We start from the raw sequence: 19270 nt of genomic DNA on the forward strand, positions 1-19270 counted from the left end.
GCAGACAGCAGATGATGTGGCATCCTGTGGACAGACAGCAGTCAGAAGTCTGCGCAGCAGACAGGAAGCATAGCCAAAAGAAGCAGGATAGCTGCTGTAGGTTCCCTACGCAGCACACAGGACAGGAGAAAAGAGACTATGCTGGATATCCCTGGCTGACAGACCCGAAGTTCCAAGTCATGTCCTTCCCATGGAAACTTATGTTTTATGCAGCAGACCCCTGACATGCAAGTAGTCACCCAGTCACACAGCAACCTGTCACAGAGGCCAGCTGTCTGATGGCACCTCTTCTGGACAGCACTACTCTGGGCCCAGGCCCACCTCCCTCCAGTTGCATCATATGTACCTTACTCCCCCTGCAGTGCCCCGGAGATGGGCAGGCCGACTTTCTCCAGCACATCCCCTCCCTTCCCCTACAGCTGATGCTCTGCAGGACATAGCACAGCTGCCTAACCCAGCTCCACAAGCATCTCAGACACGTTCCCTGCTTTCCCTGCTCTGCTGGACACAGGCGGGGTGAGAAGGGGAGAGAAAAGAGGCTCACTCTGTCTTTGACATGTGCCTGGTAAGGAATAGGGCCCTTGAGCTGCAAGGTGGCTTAGACTCCTGCTTGGATTTGCCCGGAAGCTCTTACCTCTGAGCCCCGGTACTGCTCCCTCCTTCCAGGCCACCTGTTCCCTGGAACCCAGCATCTTCCCTCTCTTGTGCCTGGTTGGAATTTCTCCTCAGCCTTCCCTTTCCCCAGCCACCACCTGTGTCCTGCAGTTACAGTGGAAGGGACTCCAGTGCCTTTCCTCCCCACCATGACACCTTTTACAGCCTTCCCTGCATCCGAGTCATTTTGGTTCTACCTGAGTGTGCAGGCACCTGCGGCTACAAGTCTCTCCACCAGCCTGTGAGGAGCAGACAACAGGCAGGTCTAGGCCTTTCCAGAGGCCGGTAGAAGACAGCAGTTTGTCACTCCCACACAGCTGAGTCCAGAGCCAGCAGTGTCCTTTGCATTCCCTGAACCCCTTTTCTTCACAGACCTCATCCTCACTTTGCAGCCAGCTGGCCAGGCCCTAGGTCCACGTGGGTCCTGCTGTCCTGCAGCCCACTCAGACAACCCTGCAGACCCCTTGAAGCCCAGCAGTGAGGCTTGCATTGCCAGCGTTCTCCCTGACATCCCCGCCCAACACACACCTGCAGCCTGGCCCTGCATGCATGGGTTCCAATTTCCAGTGGCCCAGCCGGGTTTCCATCATGCTCCCCTGCACTGCCTCTTTCCCCTCTCCCTGCCCCTCCCACAGCCCTTTCTGGGCCTCCCAGCTGCCCTCGGCCTTCCTGTCCTCAGCTGTGCTCCCAGCTCTCAGCAGCCCTAGATCAGCCCCAGCAGGCCAGAGCTTCATGGCCTTACCATGAAACAGTCCCCAGGAGATGGCTGAGGCCTAGCATCCAGCACAGCTGTGGCTGGATAACCTGACCTGCGAGTCCTATGCTGGTGTAGGTAGAAGTCACGTCACCCTTCCAGCAGTGACACCTTGGTACAGGGATGGCTTGAGGTTCCCAAATCCACAGCTTCTCTTTCCTGCACAAATCCCCAGCTGACTCCAGCCACTGGTTAATTGCTAGAAAATAATTCTCCCTGAGGTCATTGCTGCTTCTATGGCTGGCTCCATCTTTTCCTGTTCAGTGCCGTCTGAGCGCCCCAACGCTCCCAACACAGTGTCTGCAGTCCTTGCACACACAGCCATCTGGGAGCCTCTGGGTGGGCCACTCTCCCTGCCACTTAACCTTGGCTGTGTCTGGAGTCTTCTTTCTTGCCAAGCTGTTCTGAGAATAGCTAACACCTCTGCCCTGCCCAGCCCTCCTAGACACCAGGCCTGGATCATCAGACTGTGACTGGGCAGGAGGCTCTGTGAACCATTTCTTTGTCTAATCATGCAGACCGGGGGAGACAGAAGAGAAGCATTTCAGCAGAGATCCCTCTGGGGGCAGCGGATGCTGAGCTGCCCTGTGTCTAAGGGGCAGGGCTGGAGCTCAGTGGCAGGGCACAGGACTAGCATGTGCAAGGCACTGGGTTCAACCCCCAGCACTAGGGGATTAAAAAGATAATTTTGAAATGCTGGCTTTATTTACAGAGCAACCTATACCCTGTGCCGAAGGCACCAGTGAATCTGTCCCAGAAATTTTCTGGGGCCAGCTTGCCCCATCTGAAGAGTTGATTTCTAATTAATCGCCTTAATGGCACAAAGAAATATTTCCATGCTTCTCCTGCAGTCCTTCCTTAGAGAAAGCACTGGTTTGCTTCAGAGGATGATTTGCTGCCCCAGCTTCTTTTGAATCTAATTTTAGAAAAGCCTCAAATTCACTTCCAGTTCAAACTCTTTCATTAAACAAGAGAAAAAGATACTTTGATACACCGGGGCATTAATACTTGAGGCTCATTTTGTGCTTAACACACTCCTTCCTTCTGTGCTTTGGTTCTGTTTTGGCCTACTTTGTAATAGGCTGGCAGAGGCTGCAAGATCTTTCTTTGGAATCCTTGTTCCTGGTTTCCATCAAAACAAGACACATGTGGTGGTTTCTGAGGCCCAGTGCAGCCCTGGCTTGGCAGAAGCAGAACAGGCTGGAGTCAGAGAGGTGCAGCTGCAACCCAGCTCACAGGGAACACAGCCCAGAGTGGTACAACAAGAAAGAGGCAACCCAGGAAGGCAAGCTAGCCCATCAGGCCACAGAGTCTTGGAAAGTGTGCCAGTCAGGAGCGCTGGGTCAGAAACTTCTGACTGGGCTACGTGGAGGCTGTCTGAGCTGAGTGCAGGAGCTGAGCCTGGATAAGCAGAGCAGGGCTACAGGGAGAAGAACAAGCACAGACGCCCCAAGGCTGGCGGCTTCCTGGGGTTCAGGCTGTGTGCACACACACAGGGGTGCCTCAAAGTTTGTGCCCACAGCCATAGCTTTGGATATGAGAGCCAGCTGTGTACAATAAGGGCAGAAACTAGCATTGGACACTGGCACACACAAGCCCAAGAGGAGCAGGCAGCAGGCTGTCTGGCAGCATTGCCAATGGGGAGGGATAGCTGACCTTGGAAGGACAATGACAGTAAAGATGCTTGTGAGGTAGGGAGGGGTGGTCCTGCACAGCACTGCACTTCCCTCCCACTGACAACCCTGCTGGTTACACAGCCTGTTGGCTACCCCTGAGCCAGTCGCTGAGAGGCTACATGAACTCGTTCAGCCTACTGTGACATCAGGGATGTGGTTTCCCACGTCCTTGTTCACCTGTGTGCAGTCACAACCGTAGTAATGCCGTCCCCAGGGAAACAGCAAGACACATCTCAGGACCAGCATCCCCTTGTGACTCAGGGCTGATGGTCCTGACAGAAAAGGGAAACAAGTGACAAAGTGCTGCCTCCTAGCGGCCAGCAGCCAGGTCATCCCAGACAGCCACAGGCACTCCATCATCTCTTCCTCTATCTCACACCTGGGCACATTGCTGGGGGGACCAGGGAGACCTATGAGGCAGGAAGAGGGCTGCTCAGTGCCAGAGTCAGAGAGGTGTTGGGCCCAGCATCTCCCAGAGCCTCGAGGAGTGTGACCCAGTGAGGGAAGTTCTCAAATGGGTTGTAGTGTAGCCATCCTCTATCCAACGGGTCGGGCAGCTCCAGGAGGGCTGTGTACTACCCTGATGGTACCTGCCTCCAGCTCCTAGGAACTGCTCACCTCTCAGCCCTGGCCCAGGAGTAGAGGAAGGAGGCAGAATGCTATGAGGTAAGCTCCCCTGCCGTGAGAGTAGACAGGGTAGGCAGTGCCATCACTGACCCACAGCAGTCATCAAGGCCAAAGCTCAACCTGTGAAGCCCTTGCTGGACCTGTCATCCTTGCACATTTCTAACTTACACAAGGCATAGTGACCACCAACCAAAGTCAGCCGGCATTGATTGGCATCATCCCCAGACCCATTCCTGGGTCTTCAGCCCCTTCCCTGAGGGGGGAGAAAGATAATCCATACACTGTTTTGTAGGGCTCCCACCCCAGCTTTCTCCTGAGACACCCCTGGGTCCCATTTATCCTGAGACCCAGACAGGTGGGGGAAGAATCCAAAAGGCAAAAGCATTAGAACTTCTCCCCCGACTCCAGACCCCATTCCTGACACCCAGGACCTTCAGTTCCCAGTCCACATGGTCTGAACCTCCACACAGAGCCCACAGGTATCCTGCCACTGGTGTGGGACCACTGTGATGGAGTCCCAGCCCTCTCTAACTTTTTAGCCAAAAGATAGGGAGGGGTGGGCAGAACTTGGACACATAGGCTGAAGCCTTTCCTACAGCAGGGTAGGCCCTGAGGAGGGAGGCAACCTCCCTTTGTCCTGTTCACCTCAGGCCCCCACATGATAGGCCAGGCATGCTCCCACATGTGTTAGCTTTCTGACACTGTAACAGAGTGCCTGAGGATGGCACCTTAGAGGAAAGGTTTCTTCGGCTTGAAACTTCAGAAAATTCAATCCATGGTCAGCTGGCACCATTGTTCTCAACCTTCAAGGAGAGACAGTGAGAGAGGCCAGGGACAGATCTGCTCTAAATCACTCCTGTCATCCAGCTAGGCCCACCTCCTCGTTTCTACCACTTCCCGAGAACGCCACAAATGGTGGGTCCACTGGTGAAGGATGCACTGATGAGATCCACTCCCTTGTGAGCCTGGGGCTCTGAGCACCGCTGTCCTGGGGCCAAGCCATCAACATGTGAGCCTTTGGGGCCATTTCAGACCCACATTGTAGACACACACAGCCTCCACTCAGAGACTGAGCCTGACCTGCAATGCTAGCTTCAAAGCTGGAATAAAATTGCTGTGGGGGAGGAGAGGTGTTGACTTAATAGGAAAGGTGGCTTTGCTTTTCAGTTCTTTCTCTATGGAAAGAAACATCTACCCCCCTGCGTTCTGCAGCCCAGCTGTGCCACACCCGACTGATCATCCACCAGGAGGCCAGGCAAGGGCTCCATGCATGGGCCAGCCATTCCCACCTGCCCTCCCGGGTCCTAACAGCTGCCTCCCCCTGTCCAATTCCTCCCCTGCCTCAGAGCCTGGAGGCTCAGCTCCTACCCCCAGGCTGGGCCATAATCCCAGTGAACGCGGGCCCAGTCCCATGTGTGGCCGGTGCTGGGCAGTGCCCTGGGAAGTCTGGGGGACAGGTGCCCATGAGTGGCCCTCCTCTTTCCATCCTCCTAACCTGTTGTCACCTGTCTCTGGCTCCTCACAGTCCATGTGGGTCTGACCTACTGGCTCCTCCAAGTGCACAAAGGGGCCTAGCAGCCCCCAGGAGCCTCAGTGACAGTGCAGAGGCATGTGGGAGGGGACAAGGCCTGTTCTCTGCCAACCACCAATATGGACATAGCTACCCTGACCCATGGAGGGGGTCAGGTAGGGTAAGCAGCAGTAGTAGCTCTGTGGGGCCAGGAAAGATGCAAAGCGGGCATCCGCCTGGAAGATAGCACACAAGTGGCCTTGCCCGGACCTCTGCCTCTGCTTCCTCCTGACCCGTGCTTGCAGTGCCCAGCCCGTCCACTCGGAACATGAATACTCCACGCTTTCTGAAGACTCCAGGCTCTGCATGTGTCCTCCCACACACATCCCGGCCAGCCTCGCATCCTTCCTACTTCTTGACCAGTAGCTGCAGTTATAATGCTGTGCCCACTTACACATCTGTCCCCCACCTCCAGTGACTCTGAGGGCAAAGTTCATCTTGGTTACGGTGCCAGCTCCTGGCATCCAGTGGCACCAAGTGTGCTTAGTGGGTGACTGGAGCTGGCAGACCTGTAAGCAAGGACATGGGGCAGTCTGTGCTAGCTGCTGGCAGAGGCTTCTGGTCCCAAGGAGGTTGGCAGGAGTGAGGGGTCACTGGCAGGTTGTACGCCTCACCTTGGGCAAATTTTCATCACCCTAATCCCTGGTGGTGACTCTCTCCTCTCCTTGCTCCTAGTACTTCTGCCTGTTGTTTGTCATCTTCCTTGTGGAGCTGGTAGCCGGGGTCCTGGCCCACGTGTACTACCAGAGGGTGAGTGGAAGGGGCCAGGGGTGTGGGGTGGCAGGGGAGGCTGAAGCAGACACACACTGGGTGGTCCCATCTCAAGGGACTGACAGTCCTCTGTGTATCTGGAACCAGCTTCCTCTCCCAGTGGCAGTAGCTCTGCTACATCTGTTGGCTGAGGTGCCCACAGGGGAGTCAGAGAGAGAGACCTTCCCAAGGTCCATCACAGGATCTGAGGGGAGGTGTGGGCCAGGGAGAAATACCTGGGCTGACAGAAGAAGTGACCAGCCTGGCTTCCTCCCACCCCAGGAACTTCTGAATCAGGGACTTGAGGTTACCTTCAAGGTGATGCTGGGCTGGTGGAGACAGTATAACTGCAAGGAACCCATGTCCCTTGAGTTCCCACAGGACAGCTGTCTCAGTTACTTTTCTCTTGTTGCTGGGACAAATACCTGACACCCAGAAATAAAGAAGGAAAGGTTTATTCAGCTCACAGTTTGTGGAGGTTTCAGTCCATACACAGCTGGCTCCAAGACAGACTGGTACATGGCAGAGGGCAGCAGTTCATGGTGGAAGAATACAGCAAAACTGCAAGAGCAAAAGGGAGTAGCAGCAACAGTAGCTACAGAGTGAGTCCCTCTCCTCCTTATGTTGCCTTCAGGCTATCTGCCCCAGGCTGGGTGTAGCATTCACACCCCTAATCCCAGCAGTACTCAGACCCAGAATCCCAGCTTCTGATCATGAATTAATCACAGACTCTAGAACCGCACCCCAATGACTGCATGAGGCCAACTACACACAAACCATAATATCACCTCATAATCAAAGTGCAAATCCACAGCTATAGAAAGCAGCCTGTGCCGGGCCCACTGCCCATGAAATACGAGCTGGCCCCACCCTGGGCCCTCTTGGCTCTGCCCGGGACCTCATCCCCACTGCCTCCACAGGACACACTGAGACCCCTGCCCTACGGCAGTGTCACACACTACAGGGTCCTGCAGATCTGGAGGGGTGGTGGAAGGAGGCCTGGGCCCCACCTGTGCTCCTCCTTCCACAGCTGAGTGACGAATTGAAGCAGCACCTGAACCGCACCTTGGCAGAGAACTACGGGGAGCCGAGAGCTGCAGAGATCACTGCCTCGGTGGATCGCCTACAGCAGGATGTAAGCTGCTGCACACTTGGGTCACACCCTGCCTCTGTCCCTCCCCCTTCCCACCCGTGTAGCTCTGGGCAAGCTCATTACCCTCTCTGAGCTTTTACTGAGCCCCTAATGTGGGTTTCTTACAGTGGTAACTGTGATGGCACCTTCCATGTCACCAGTCACCACAGAAGTCTTCCCGGAAGCCTGGGCCCCTTACTTTCCCTTCCTCTGCCCACACGTCCACTGTGGCTCCCCAACTGCCTCCTCCAACCTCTCCTTCCCCAGCCGACCATTCTGATGTCCCAGATGGCTGGACTTGCCAGGAAAAGAGCTCATCTCAGCTCCTTTTGTGTGGAGGCTGCCCTCCTCCTCTTTCAGGAATCAGAGTCCAAGGCCCTGAGGGGGAGAGGTGGGGCAGGCAGCCTGAGCAAAGAGAAAGGACCCCGACCTTGGAGTACTGGTGGAAAGCTGTTGTCTCCTCCTTTTACAAGTGGCCTGAAGAGGAGCAGCCTTGGGGCCTCCGCACATGCACACTGGAGCAACCTCTTGTTCTGCCTGCATCCCTGTTCCTGCCATGGCCTGTTCTTGGCCCAGCCTCCTTTGAGCCACCCACGGGCTTTGGTCATCTCTTCTCCTACACAACAGTAGAGGATGAGCTGCTTGAAGACAGGATACCTACTCCTAATTGAGCCCTGACCCAGCCTCACTTGGGTGCACAGTAGGTCCCTGGCTGTATGCAAATTTGGACCTCAGTGCCTCTGCACCAAGGGCAAGTGGCCCAGGTCTGCTCTGAGCCAACATCTGTCCAGCTGTCAGACAGCCCACCTGGGATGTTGCAGACACTCACACCAGGCCCTGGGCTCCATCCTGATCTGTTCACACAGGCTGGGCTCTGGGACACTTATGGCACCCTTACAGTCTGGGACCTCTGAGACTTCAATGCCCAGTGGACACCTAGGACATCTGGCAAGGCTGGGTCCTTGTCCCCAGGTCCTACTCCCTGGGTGGCCAGGAGACATCCCCATTGTGTTTGCCTCTGCTGGAGGCTCAGGCTCTGCAGAACCAGTAGCCCATGGCCCCACTCTGGCAGGATAGTCCATCTGCCAGCCCATCTCACAGGCCCTCCCTCCTGGCCCCTAGGACTCCATTCTGATCTCCCAGAGGACTTGGGTGGCCATTTGAGGCTGTGAGCAGGGGCCCTTGCCTACAGGGAAGGACAGAATCCAGAACACAAAGGAATTGGGTGAACATTGTGCCCTGGGCCAGGGCAAGGCCTGTGTAGGCCTCTCACCTCCTGTTGCCTCTTCTCCCTCCAGTTCAAATGCTGTGGGAGCAACAGCTCAGCAGACTGGCAGCACAGTGCCTACATCCGGTCCCAGGAGGCCCAGGGCCGCCAGGTGCCTGACAGCTGCTGCAAGACAGTGGTGGCACGCTGTGGCCAGCGGATTCACCCCTCCAACATCTACAAGGTGGAGGTGAGTGCCTGGGCTCTCCTTAGAGCCAGGCTTGGTGGGTGGGGGTGGGAAACCAAAGCACACAGTGCCCAGGGCCTGAGAGGGCCTCTTCAGAGAGGGGGATAAGCGGCTCCCTGGGAGGTCCTCAGATACCATGGCACCCCCTGAGGGCCCCCAAGGAGCCTGGCAGCAGTTCAAAGGCTGGGCACAGGCCCTTTCATCCCTGGCTTCAGCAGGACCCCAGTCCTTCCTCTACCCTAGGCCACTCCTGGTCAAGGCACTCGTGACCCACAGCTTTCTTTCAGGGAGGCTGCATCACCAAGTTGGAGCAGTTCCTTGCTGACCATCTGCTGCTCATGGGGGCAGTGGGCATTGGGGTGGCCTGCCTGCAGGTGAGTCAGATGAGAGAATGGGACAGGGGTGTCCAGAAGCTCTTGCAACCCCTCTCACAGTAACTGAGGTCATACCCACCCCACACTCTTCTCATTCCTTCCCTGTGCAACTCTAGCTGGACCCTGTGGTCAGTCTCTCCCCAGAGGACACGGAACAACTTAAACTGTGAGGATTGAGGGCCTCCGAAGAGTGACAATGTGGGTGCAGATGTGTGGGTGCACCCTGTACATGGGCAGAGGTGTTGGTGTGCACAGTCTGGGTGGTGGTATGTGTGGAGCCCTAAGTGTCTGCATGCATCTGGGTCTGATTGGTTTATTGAAGGCATGGGTGTGTGTGTGTGTGTGTGTGTGTGTGTGTATGTGGTGTGTGTGCATGTATTCTTGCACTCAGCTCTATCCAGAGTACTTAAGCAGTACCCTTGGCTCCTGTTTCTTTAGTCACACCTCTCCCCCAGCCACCATCCAGGAAGCATCCTACCCAGGAGCCAGGCAGGAACTATAGGGGCTAGACCACACAGCCAGGCAAGCCCTCAGGCAGGAATACATGGAAGATTGTGCTTGTAGCTACAGCTCAGCATCTTGCAGCCTTGCTGGCACCCCCCACTCTGGTATTACAATCAGCATCCCAGGAGGTCAGGGACTTTGCAAGACACAGGAGCCTAGTGCTAGCTCTGCTCATGTGTGGCCTTGAGCAGTTAGTCTCTCCTCTGTCCTTTTGCCTCTTCATCTGCAAGAAGTGGGTCATTCCCCAACCTCATGTAGCCTGCATAAGAACGTGATGCACTGTGGGCCCACGTGAAAGCCACAGCAGGAGGAACTTCTTTGAGCTTTCTGTAAACTGCAGAGTATTTCAGGCACTGCTTCTCTTTGAAGCCACATGACACAAGAGACCCAGGCCAGTTAGGGAAGCATGCTGTCCCCTTTTACAGAGCAGAAAGTTGACCGCCAAAGAAACAACTCATCCAGGGTCTCGCAATCTGAGCTGGCACCTGGGTGCCCAGGCTGTGGTCCTTGCTTTCCCAAACTCCTTATCTCCACACAGAGGCACCAGAGAAAAGAGAAAAGAGACAGCAGAGTGGCCGTGTCCCCAGCTTGGACAGATTCCAGAGCACAGTTCCACCCGCATTAGTCTAAGTCCCGGAGGGTCCAGCTGCAGCCTCATATGCTGGGAGGAAGCAAAGCCAAGCAGGGAGCAGGTGTTCCCTCAGAGATGTACATCCTTTTCATTATGTCTCCACGAACAGATTCCCTTGCACAACAACCCCCAGTGGCTCCCAGCTGGAGAAACTTGCTCCTCAGGGGCTCACATGCCTTCATGGCCAGAGTGCCAGGAGGCTCAACACAGCTCCTCCTGTCCCATGTGGGGAACCAGAAGTCACCCCTGCTCTCTGCTTCTGCTCCTGGCTCAACTGAGGTGACCAGAAGCCCATTTCTCTGGACTCTGACCAGGTCTTCTCTGTCCATTTCTCTCTGGCTTCTCTGTCTGCAGAAGCAATAGCCAAAGGTCATGAACCCCGGGGCAGGGAGTAGGGCTCAGAGCGCCCTGAGTCCAAGGGTAGGGTGGCACAGGCCAGCTGTGTGAGTCTGACATCAGGAGCCAAGGTCACCTGGCAGTGGACCTGCAGGCCACATCCACCCGCCATGAATGGCTTCTGTGATCATTGTGCAGTGGACCCCAAACCCCCAAAACCACACTTCACCTTGCTGCAGCTGTGGATTTAACCACTACAGAGGCCAAGCCTCAGTTAGAGCTCCCCCTGCTGGCCACAGCTAAGCACTAAGCTACCCAACGGGGCTGTCAGGGGACCAGCTGTTCTCAGAGGGACCCAGGCCAGGCCTGCCCAGCCCATCTTCCTCCAGGCTCAAGCGGACATGGGGCATCTGCCAGACACTTCAGAGAGCCCAGGCTCAGCCCAGCAGCCTGATGCTCCCTGTCCCTGGGAACAGGAGGAACCCTTGCTTGGGAGACAGAGGGCTTGGATTCCAGACCTGAGATTTGCCCATGGGTGAAGGTGGGAAGGTCACACTTCCCCTTTGTCTCCTTACCTGTAGAATGGAGAAGCTGAAGGTTTTTAGCTATTTTAGTGTTCTCAGTGTTTGCTTCCTTACTTTTATTAGTCCATGTGTGCAGAACACATACAACTCCCCCTCTCCCTCACTGCTCCGCTCCTTCCAACTCTTGATCCCCTTGTATTTCCTTTTTCTTTTCTTTTCTTTTTTTTTTTTTGCCTCTAGTCCTTTTTTTTTTTTTGAATGGGGCAGTGGGGAGAAGGCTTTTGTAGAGCAGTAGTATCTGCTTTCAACAGAAACCTCACATAGGCACCCAGACCACTGAACACTTGAGGTAGAGCTGCCAGACCTGGCAGCTGCCACCCAGCAACTCAAAGCCCAACCACACCAGGGTCAACCACAGCAGGAGGTTTGGACCAGGTCCTTGTCCCAGGAAGCTTCCAGCAGCAGCACCCTCTGAGTTTCAGTAAGTCACGCACCCCAACAACGAGGCACCTCGGGATGATGCCCCCAGACTGTGTGCAGGAGCATGTGGTTGCTGAGGGCCCTAAGAACTAAGCAGAGAAGCAGTGAGGTCTGAGCTGAGACAGGGCTGCATATAGTCTCGCAGTCCTCACCAGTATGGCCACTCGAGCCCTTGTCTACTTGGGAGAGATGGTGGTGGGCCTGACACCCACACTGTGATAGGTGAGGAAGGAGCTAATGGAGCCCTGGCAATCTTCAGCCTCACTGAGCATCTGGTGGACTCTGGCAAGGCCCTGGTAGCTAAGTGACTATGTTCCTTGGCTAGATCTGCAGGGACAGTGGGCAGATGGAATGATAAAGCCAGTGTGGAGAAAAAGGAAAGATGTGCTGAGAGCATAAATCTCAGAGTTCACACCCTTACATTGACTTTTTATCTTGTTTTGTGCCAAACCTGTAACAGCGTGGAGCAGGACTAGAGAGTGCTGAGTCACATGACTGTGGGCTGGGACTGCACTGGGAAAGATAGGGACAGGCCCTGTTTGGGCCATGCTGAGGGAGGCCCTGAACTCCCCCAAGAATCATAGTCTCTGCAAAGCTGAGCAGTGGTCCCGAACCTTGGCAAGCTGTAAAGCCTCAAAACACGGGATGCACCCCAATACAATGAACTAAAATGTCCTGCAGCTGCTGCAGGGGTCTTTGCGAGGTTCCAGTGCAGCCCTCTGGGACGCACACTGGTGGAACAGGAAGTTAGAGGTGGATAGGGCCAGAGGTGGGAGGAGACAGGGCCCCTGTGGGAGAGGGACAGAAGAGACTTTTCCTGGGGATAGGGAGACAGACTGGAGACTGCTGTCACAATGGGACCAAGCCTGGAGGGACCCTTGCAGAGGCTGCCAAACAAGAGGTCCCCAGCCTGAGCTATACTCTTGGGTTGGCTTTTTCTCCCAGCAGAGCTGCTGTCAACTTCCTCTGTCAGCCTGAACAGGGTCACAGGGTCTGTAGACACTCCCACTTTTAGGCCTCCAAGACCTGAAGGCTCTTTACCCACTGTCTGGACATCAAGGTCATCCCTAGCTGCACATGAGAATCTGATCTTTAAAATACCATTGCTGAGGCCCACGTTCCCCAGATTCTGGACCTGCCTGTCTGGGCTGAGGCCAGTGTGTTAAAGGTGAATGAGCCAAAAATAGTCCAGGTTTTAGTGCTGGACAAGGAAAGAATTATCAAGTGGATACTTTGTAATAAGAAATAAGTAGTTTCATTTTTTAAAGGTCATAGGACAGTAGCAACAATAGGCTGAGGCACAGGGAAAAAGGAGGAAGAGGAATCCTTCATAACTCAGGTTCCCAGTATCTGAAGGGTCAGATGCCTCTAACTCCAGGTGCTTCCCATTTCATCTGTTACTGATATGAATGACCTGCCACCTTGGGCACCACAACCTCCTAAGCTTAACCATGGATAATCATTAGGGTGGTACTGTATTCATTGTTGAATGGGGGATGGCCCCCTCAACTTCTCTGTTTGTAACAAGTAGGTGTGGGGTATTTGTAAGCTTCCCTGGGGGCTGAGGATGGAGAATCCTAAGGTCACACAGCCCCCAATGGCAGAGCCAGCCACAGAGCTGACTCCTGGGACTCTTTCCCCTAGATCTCCCTTTTGAGGTACACTCTATTCTGAAGGGAGTAGAAGCTAGTCCCACCCCACCCTCCTGTTTCCCTGAGAATGACCTGCAGACCCCCATGTGTATTATAATACCCTGCCCAGGGCCGAGTGTTCTGCCAGCCAGCTTCCCAGGAGAGCTATGCTGCCTGGCCTGGCCTGCCTCTGCCTGTCCAGTAGCTGAAGTGGACTTGCCCTGTGCTGTCCCTGTCCATACCTACTGGCTGCTTAGAGCTGTCTATGCTGGCTTTCTCCTGTCCTCTGCCAAGGGACCAGGAAGCTTTTGCTGTTTCCCAGCTTTATTTTCCTATTGTTCTCACACAAAGAGGATTCAGCACCCACACAAAGTACAGAGCGGGCTCAGAGGTGTGCACTGTGTGGGCTTTGAAACTGGCTCTGCTATGTGCCCAGTGCTGTGTCTGTGCTGGGCACTGCAGCAGGCAGGGTGCAACCCCTGCAGTCACCACACAGTCCTAGGCACAGGGTCTGTGCAAGCCCTAGGGTTTGCAGGAGCAATTGTGGAAGAGCCTAGCCAGCCACCAGGTTCAGGGACAGCTTCTGGAAGAAAGTAAAGTGTGTAGATGCTGAAGGAGTCTGACAGGAAGTGGAGAATGAGAGCAGGCTGGGGAGGGGTGGCATGTGCACAGGCCTGGCTGCCAGGGAGTGGGGGCTTCATTCAAGGGCCCTGAGGGCCAGGGCTCTGCCAGCCCTACACATGGTGCAAGAGGCGTGGGGTCTTCCTCGCTGCTAAAATGTCTCACCAGGACAGGCTCTGGACCAGGGAAGATAATGAAGGTTTTTCTATTGATGGAAGGAGATGTGTGGATCAGAAAGGGTACAACTCTCCCCGCTGGGGGTCATCAAGCCTACTGCTGCCTATGATAGAACTCAGTGATAGAACTCAGCTCATCACACGACAGCCGCTGCTGCAGAGTGCAAGCAGGAGCCCAGGGACTCTCATGACAACCTTGCACATGGGGGTCTGCAGGTTATTCTCAGGGAAACAGGAGGGCAGTGTGGGACTAGCTTCTAGGAACTCCCCTAGCCCTTTGCTCAGGCCATCTGATAACAGCCAGGTACCCACCCAGAAACATCAGAGGAGCAGAACACATTAGGTCCCTGTTATAATACCCTGCCCAGGGCCGAGTGTTCTGCCAGCCAGCTTTCCAGGAGAGCTATGCTGCCTGGCCTGGCCTGCCTCTGCCTGTCCAGTAGCTGAGGTGGACTTGTCCTGTGCTGTCCCTGTCCACCCCTCCTGGCTGCTTAGAGCTGCCTATACTGGCTTTCTCCTGTCCTCTGCCAAGGGGGACCCACTTGTGCTATCTCGAGGTCCAAGGGTCAGAATCCTTTACCCTTGGTACAACTTCAGGGAAGTGGGGCAATGTGCACATGTGTATGAATGTGTGTGTATGTCCATGTGCACACATGGGTGAAAGCATCCTTTACCATTCTGCGTGATTCAACATGCGAAGTGTGTTCATGTGTATGTGTGCATTCATGTGCACACACAGATGAGACCACATCTTAGCTCTCTGCATGATTCAAGGTGGAGTGTGTGTGTGTGTGTGTGTGTGTGTGTTCCATGCACACGCATAGATAAGTGTCCCTTAACCCTCTGCATGCTTCAGCATGAAGTGTGCATATGTGTGTGTGTGTGTGTGTTCATACACACATGAGGATGTGTCCCTTACCTCTCGGCCTGATTCAGGGTGGGGAGTATGTTCAGCATTTGTACATACACTGAGGAGAGTGTGCCCACGCAGCTCTGCCCTTACCATGCTTGTCCTAAGAGGCCCTGGAAACACACCCCATCCAAGAGCGCGAAGGCCCCGGCTGCAGTGCTCACTGGAGACGATGCAGCGCACACTGTGTCTATAGGCCCAGTGGCCTTGCCTAGCAGCGCACTTCTCACACATCAGAAAGATGCAGACCACCCCCAGGAAAGTGATCAAGGCATAAAGTGGGGCCAGGAGTGTGCTATGCGACACCTGGGGGGCATGCCTGACAGCCACCTGCTAAAAGCCAGCAGAGAGGAGATCCGCCTACTCCACCGTGAGGCTTGCAGCCCATGCTGCGGGGTGGGGGGGATTAGCACTGCTTTTAGCCTAGGGGCTGAGTGCTAAAGCCAGCAGTCAGGGCCTGTTCTCTTCACATTTTTCCTTCACAATGGAAAAAAAAGACGGGCTTTCCTCAGTGACTGCCTTGGGCCAGCCCTGAAGGTCCTAGCAGTCGCCTCCTAGCCATGCACACCCCACTGGCCTGGCCTCCTCTCTGCTGGAGCCATGGACACTGGGCTCATGCTGCAAAGGTCGGACCCGCAAGAAAAGTTGGGAGAAGTGGAGACATTTTCCCTGGAATGTGCTGGCGACAGCTCTGGATGCTCTCCCACTTCCACAGTGGCTTCTGCACATCAGCCAGAGCAGCAAACCTGGGCCTTAGTTGTGCTCGGTAGTCTGAAGACAGCAGGATGCAGGCAGTTTCAGTCTAGAGAAAGACTCTTCTGCTGGGAGAGTGGAAGTACCACTGTGCAGGAGCCTATTAACACAGCTGTCTCCAAGAAGACCTGGGATGGCAGCCACCAGCATCAATGGGGAGCTTGTGAAAAATGCAGATCCTCAGGCCCCCACCTGGGCCTGCAGAATTGTAGGGTCCTGAGTAGCAAGGCCCCAGGAGATACATGCCATTTGGAAGAAAACCACATCCTGGACAGCAGAGCCCAAGGTGTGAACGCCCTCAAGCACCAGCACAGAACAAAGAGGGATGAGGGGCCCAACCCTTCTGAGCAGGAAAGCCTGCTCCAAGCCTTGCAGCCAGCAACCTGAGCATTCTGATTTCACTTTACTCTCTTCTCCTCTTGTAGATCTGTGGGATGATTCTCACCTGCTGCTTGCACCAGAGGCTCCAGCAGCATTTCTATTAAAGGCCGATGCTGTCCCCTTCTGAGCACCCTCACCAGGACCAGGCCCATATCCCACACCACGTGTGCACCAGGCCTGCAGACTCAGCTCCAGCCTAACTGGGGCCACAGACTCCTGCGTACCTAAGCCAGGCAGGGACCTCCTACTCACTGTACTCACTGCCCAGATCCTGGGCAGGGATGACCCTGCTGGGAGACAGCCAGATCCTTTCCCCAGCATGAGCACCTGTGAACTACGAAAGGGTCAGGGCTGGGTTCTTGGCTTCCTCCCAGCACTGGAACCTGGAATACACAGCTGAAAACAGGGTCCCTGTGAGATCGCTGCACTGGCCAGCATGTGCCCTTAGCTCTCACTGGCTCTGCCCCTATAGTAGCACCATGGTGGGGCAGGGAGGGTGAGCCCAAGCAAGCCCGTGAATTTGCCTGCACCATCTCACCTGGATAGCAGCGACCTTCCTGTTGAGTGACTTCTGAGAGGCCTCTGTGTCAGTGAAGGCCAAGCCACTGGGCAGGGGCAGGGGCCAAGCTGACCATGGCAGCTGGTGCCATACCGGAGACAGAAACCTGCATATACACCCCCAAAGACACAGCCCGAGCCCCTGTCTACCCCTTCCCCTAAGGATTGCCTGGTCTAAGGCCAGATTCTCAGTGAGTGAATGCTGGGTTATGTTACTAGATGTAAAAACCCTCCCCAAGGGGACCAAATCCCAGCCTGCAAATCCCTCAAAGAAGGGACCCTGAGAAGGAGGAGCTTTGGGTGGAGGGCTCCCCATATGCCGCTTTTCTTGGGGTGCTCTCTGCCTAACCACGTGGCCACCACATGGTCCTCCTAGGGACCCTGATCTTCCTTTTCTACCATCCCAGAGTAGACATTGTCCTTTCATTTTATTCTGCTTCATCACTGAGGGAAGCAGGAAATTTTCCAGAAGACCCCTCCCAAACAGTAAGGGAAAACAAAAGGAAAACACAAAAACACGTAAGAGTAGAGTAGGTGTCAACTCAGAACATAGCCTGGGCGTAGGCTGAGTGATTATTTCTTGGGCAGCTCCTAACATAAGGAGCCTGTTCCCGGCTTTCATCTTTCCCAAGTCTTGCACTTCTCCCCATTGTGGGGATATTTTTATCCTCCCCACCTGGATGGGGACACCACGCCATGCTGAGGTAAGGCCAAGGGAGGTCACACTTCGCCCCACCTGACATAGTTTTGCCTGGTGAGCACAGCTTGTCCTGATGCCCTGGCTTAGTTCTACGTTAGGCGTCCCCTTCCACACTCACTACTGTCACCAACACAGCACGAAGTGGCCCAGAAACAGCATCTCCAGAGCAGGAAGTAGCCATGAGGATGGAGCAACCCTTCCGGGGCTCCCTGGAACATGGGCTGTCTTCTCTCATCTGCCAGTGAAGGCCACTCGTTGCCAAGGAAAATTCATTCAAAAGAAGATGGGCTTCCCTGGCAGCCCCAGCCTGTACCATCGCCAGGAGATGCTGGAACTTGATCATCTCAGTTGTCCTCCAACTTCTGGGATCCCAGCAGATTGTCCAAAGCCCCAACTCCCAACCTGCAGAGAAGATGCCTGGCTGGAACCAAGCTCTTCCTGTAGAGGCCCAAGAGAGGTTAGCAATGGATAAAGAGACACCAAGCTGCCCAGGGGGTCTCCCTGCAGTCTCTGGGCCATGGGCAACAGAGCTAACAGGCAGACACCACTCCTACAGCCTTGTTACCAAGACAGGGCAGGAACACCACTGACTCATTGGCCCTAGCCCCACAGGTTGGGTCCGGCACCCTGACTGGGGACAGAATTAGCAGATAGTGGCCTGGTTAGAGAAGGTGTCCTGGATAGCAGTGTGGACACTGTGCCTTAGACTTTTTGTACCTGCCCCAAACACACACACACACACACACACACACACACACACACTCATTTTTTGGACCCCTGACCTCTGATCCTGGAATGTGTCACTCTGGGACTCTCTTAAGGTTCTGAGTAGGAAGAGTCAATTGGATGATTACCTTTAGCACCTACCACATTACCAGTCTTGCAGACTACATGGGGCCTGGGGAAACTGGGCAAGAATAGCAGTACTCAGTGAAGCAGCTGGGTGACGCTCATGCCTGCTAAGGATGATAGTGATCAGTGTCTAGACAGTAGTTCTCCAGATTGTGGGTACAGGTCAATCACTTAGGGGCTCTACCAGAGAGTTGGTGTCTGACAGTTCCCAGGGGTACTGGTGCTGCTGGCTCTGCACCACACTTTGAGGTCTGCTGCTTTGGACCACACCACAAGGAGACATTGCCACCATGTTCCCTCAGATGTCATATCAGGGGCCAAAAGCCACCTCAGTTGTCTGGCTTGGGTTCTACATGCAGCAGCCTGAGGCTGTTCCCACTGTTGCTGCACAGTTGTCCTGCCAGGAGGAAGCACACCTCAGCCTCCCTATGCATTCTTACAGCCCCCACCCTGGCAGGCTGTGACTTTGCCAGTGGACCAGTGTCTGGGTCCTCCTCTCCCCACTCTCCCCACCATCTATGTGTCTTAGATCAATTCTTGTGTGTCCTTTTCACTCCCATTTCTATTTCAGCACAATGCCTAGTCCTGTACTCAGAGCCCTTCCTCCCACCCATGCACTTGTAAATCTCACCTCCCACCTTGCATGGTGCTACTAGGAATGCCAGACAGCCCAACAGGCAGGAGGTGACCTGGACCCTGGAACCAACTGGCCCTGGATCAGGTCATTACCTGTAGAAGGAACTGAGAAGTTACCACAAGTAGAGAAACTCCCCTCACTGAAAATCTGGCCCTCCCTAGCTGATCTGTGTTAGCTTGGAGTGCTGAGGTATTGGTAATAAAGGAATTCTGTTTAGGACTACTTTCTGCAGATCTATGTTTTGCTCCTGTGCAAGGAAATATTAAGCCACAGTTTCTCCAAAGGCAGTGCTAGCCTGCTGAGGCCTCAGGGGTGTGGGGCTTATGGCTCCCCTATTAGTAAACCTGAGGCCACATTCATTAGGGTACTGTTCACCCACTTCATCTGCTTTTGTCATCTACTTGGCTGAAGGGACATCTGCTCACAGTGGCACTTGCTCTGGGCTGCAGGTGAAAGCTAGGCTCAAACAAGTGTGCCACCTTGGGCCCCACTCCCAGCCTCCTGCCTGCTCAGGCACTACTTCACCCCTTTCTCAGGAGTGCTGGCCTCTCATGAGCCTGTGCTCTGCTCTGTCATGCTGCCACT

The 19270-nt window shown here is 54.8% G+C and overlaps 1 protein-coding gene across 3 annotated transcripts in view; it reads left to right on the top strand.

The window, feature by feature from the left end:
* The window catches only part of Tspan11 (tetraspanin 11), an 82795-nt gene extending 64863 nt beyond the window's left edge, over window positions 1-17932 (top strand). For all 3 annotated transcript variants that reach the window (XM_023708390.1, XM_004648145.3, XM_023708389.1), the window contains exons 4-8: window positions 5957-6031; window positions 7062-7166; window positions 8462-8620; window positions 8905-8991; window positions 15983-17932. In XM_023708390.1, coding sequence (XP_023564158.1) covers window positions 5957-6031; window positions 7062-7166; window positions 8462-8620; window positions 8905-8991; window positions 15983-16042 — 486 coding nt within the window. In that variant the 3' untranslated portion in view covers window positions 16043-17932. The remainder of the gene's footprint in view (window positions 1-5956; window positions 6032-7061; window positions 7167-8461; window positions 8621-8904; window positions 8992-15982) is intronic.
* The last annotated feature ends 1338 nt before the right edge of the window (window positions 17933-19270 follow it).

Source organism: Octodon degus, unplaced genomic scaffold, assembly GCF_000260255.1.
Source record: "Octodon degus isolate 3935 unplaced genomic scaffold, OctDeg1.0 scaffold00355, whole genome shotgun sequence".
Classification (NCBI taxonomy): domain Eukaryota; kingdom Metazoa; phylum Chordata; class Mammalia; order Rodentia; family Octodontidae; genus Octodon; species Octodon degus.